General features: G+C 53.8%; 1 protein-coding gene across 1 annotated transcript; it reads right to left on the bottom strand.

Moving 5' to 3' along the window:
- Positions 1-1,471: 1,471 nt before the first annotated feature.
- CAOG_08312 (hypothetical protein) lies at positions 1,472-2,266 on the bottom strand (the record flags this gene model as incomplete). The annotated part of the gene is made up of 4 exons (XM_004341437.1): positions 1,472-1,525; positions 1,672-1,811; positions 1,928-2,079; positions 2,151-2,266. 4 exons carry the CDS (start codon positions 2,264-2,266, stop codon positions 1,472-1,474), a joined length of 462 nt encoding a protein of 153 aa, XP_004341485.1.
- Positions 2,267-2,796: the final 530 nt, after the last annotated feature.

Raw genomic sequence — 2,796 nt, 5'->3', positions numbered from 1 at the left:
TTTGAGGTCGACGACAAGATGCGAGTTCATTGTGCCATCCGAGCCTGGAACCTGCTGATGAAAAGACCGCGCTGTATTCGAGCAGGATTTCGACTGACAGGCATCTACCCGCTTGATGAGACTCTCTACAAGTCGTGGGTCCTGAATCCAACCCCTCCTGTATCGGAAATGGACCAGGACGATATTGACCAATATCCGTCTCCGAACCCTCCGTTTCCAGCTCTGGATCGTCAGGACACGGTCCCGATGAACGATTTATCAATCGCGACGCCTGCTTTCACTAGCAGCATGTCGGCGTCACGTTCCTCGGATGCAGAGGCCTCCACTTCCGCCACGCCGGCTTCGTCTCCGCCCTCCCCGACGGCACCGCACGTCTCACCGATCGTTACCATCAAGGACCTTGCGAACACGGCCTTCAGCAACATGTCTTCTTCACCTCTCGAGAGCGACATGCGACGCGTTGAGCACCAGGCGCTGGTGAAACTCCGCAAAATGCTCTCGGTCCCGCTCACGTTCCAAGAAGTCATCACAACGGCCAAGTTCTCGCTCAAGCTGCCGGCACATCCCATGCACAAGGCCAAACCGGCACCGGCCTACATCGCGACGACTCCTGAAAGGCTGCAGTCGACCTTGGCAAAGGAGGCAGTCGCGAAGGAGAAGGAGTTCAAGGAAAACCGGTTGTTGCCTGTCCGCTTGGAACACAAGGCCAAGCTCGCCGCATACGAAAACGAGAGGAGCAGGTTCAACGAGGAGATTGCAAGGCTTGACAAGCAGCTCCGGGAGCTTCAAGCACAGCCAATGACGCCCTTGCTCCAGGCCGAGATCGAGAACACGCAGTTGCAGCGCCAAGTGGCCGCGCTGGAGCTCGGCCAGCTCAAGCAGCCAACTCGTGCCTATGGTGGTCGCAGAAAGACATCCCCGTCGGGTGCCCAAACGACGTCTCGACCGAAGAAGGCGGCTTCCCGCGCTCCCGCGAAGAATCGATCAGTGGGAAGCAGCCCTGACAGTGACGACCCCGAAACCGACGAGGACGACGAGGATGAGATCGAGTGGAACTCTGACGATGATGGAGAGCTTGAAGTGACGCGCACTGACTCACAGAACAGCTTAACGACGTTCGCCCTGAATGCAGCCGAAGAGCGGCATATTGCGGAAAATCCGTACGTGCCTCGCGCGCGCCGTGCCCGCGAGCATGGGCACGATTACAACGAAGATGCACCTATCGTTCTCTGCAACGACCACGCGTCGAAAGTCCCGATCAGGTTGTGCAGGCGCCTCCGGCGCTTGTAAACCATTCCCAGCAGCCAAGTCACCTTGGCTTTGCTCCCGCGGTGCAACCATCGCCCTACTTGTTCATGTAATAAACAAACATGTTGAGTACATCAGTTTCCACGCAGAGGGAGGTGGCGGGGACCGCGTTTACGCGAAGTCGGATTCGGGGTGTTCAACCCGTTTCAGCGTCCAGAGGGGGCTACAGCCGCTCGGGCGAGGTTCCGTGCCCGCTCTTTGCCAGGAATAGGATGGCCTACCTTCATAGCACATGTGCTACAACGAGAAGGGCCGGTCTGATCAGTGTGGGCGCGACCCCAGAGAAAGTGTCTTTAATTATTGAACACTTCAATGGTAGTCCAGCAAAATGAACAAAACTGACACAGCGGAAAATTTTTTTACCGGAATCCGACCGGAATCCGCACCGGCAAAATTAGAATTCCGCGGAATCTCTCTTTTGCCCCGAATTTCGACCGGATTTCGACATGCTTGTCCGACATGGTTTGGCGACGTTTGATTGGTGGAAAATGACTTTTTCTTGTCTAAAATATTAATAAAAATATTTTTAATATTTTATTTTATTTTTTTGCGTTGCTACATTTGGACGAAAATACAAAAATCTCAGATCGCCCCCGCCTGCACCTCCTGATGCTTTTACCCGGATTGGACGGCTTGCCTGACAACACGCTGGCCACGCGTTTGGCCACGCGTTTGGCCACGCGGTTGGGCACGCGGTTGGGCACGCTGTTGGACTCGAGCACTCGGTGGGCGGATCGGAACTTCGCTTCGCTCCTCCGTGCTGACTCGTGCCTGTTCAACCAGGAATCACACATTAGTCACTGTTCTTTCTCGTGCACTACAGCTGACGGGCGGGAACTTACACGTTTTCTAGGACGGCTGCTGTTGTCGATGCTGCTGGTTTCGATGCTGCTGTTGTCGATGCTGCTGTTGCTGATGCTGCTGGTTTCGATGCTGCTGTCGTCGATCCCGATATCATTGTAGTCTCCACTTAGATCAGTGTGGCTATTGATGTCTAGGAGGGGCCGTGACACTTGTGGTCTGGCATTCAGTAGAACTGCAAAGCCAGCAGTTTTTTGTATCCCGCGCGCCGATTCATACACCTATCAAAAAAGCATCATCTCAAACTCAACATTATGTCTGGTGTGTTTTCCACTCGCATAGCACTGTACATGTACTGCAAAGCCAGCAGTTTTTTGTATCCCGCGCGCCGATTCATACACCTATCAAAAAAGCATCATCGCATAAGTACAAAAAAATCGTGTTTTTGGCGCCAACTTTCGTCTTTTTGGCGCGAACTTTTCGAAAAAAACATTTTCCCGCCATTTCGCTCCCTCTCTGTTCGAACTTTTCGAAAAAACATTTTCCCGCCATTTCACTCCCTCTCTGTTCCAAAGTTTGGTGTTTTCCCCGCTCTCTCGTGCTTCTGCAGTTCTTTCGCGACTCACCCTGCATCCAACTGGTGGATTCGACCGAGGCCGATGCTTTCCGCGCATCCGCACGGTCGCC

This window comes from Capsaspora owczarzaki, assembly GCF_000151315.2.
Source record: "Capsaspora owczarzaki ATCC 30864 unplaced genomic scaffold supercont2.35, whole genome shotgun sequence".
Lineage (NCBI taxonomy): Eukaryota > Filasterea > Ministeriida > Capsasporidae > Capsaspora > Capsaspora owczarzaki.
This window is presented reverse-complemented; position numbering and strand designations above follow the sequence as displayed.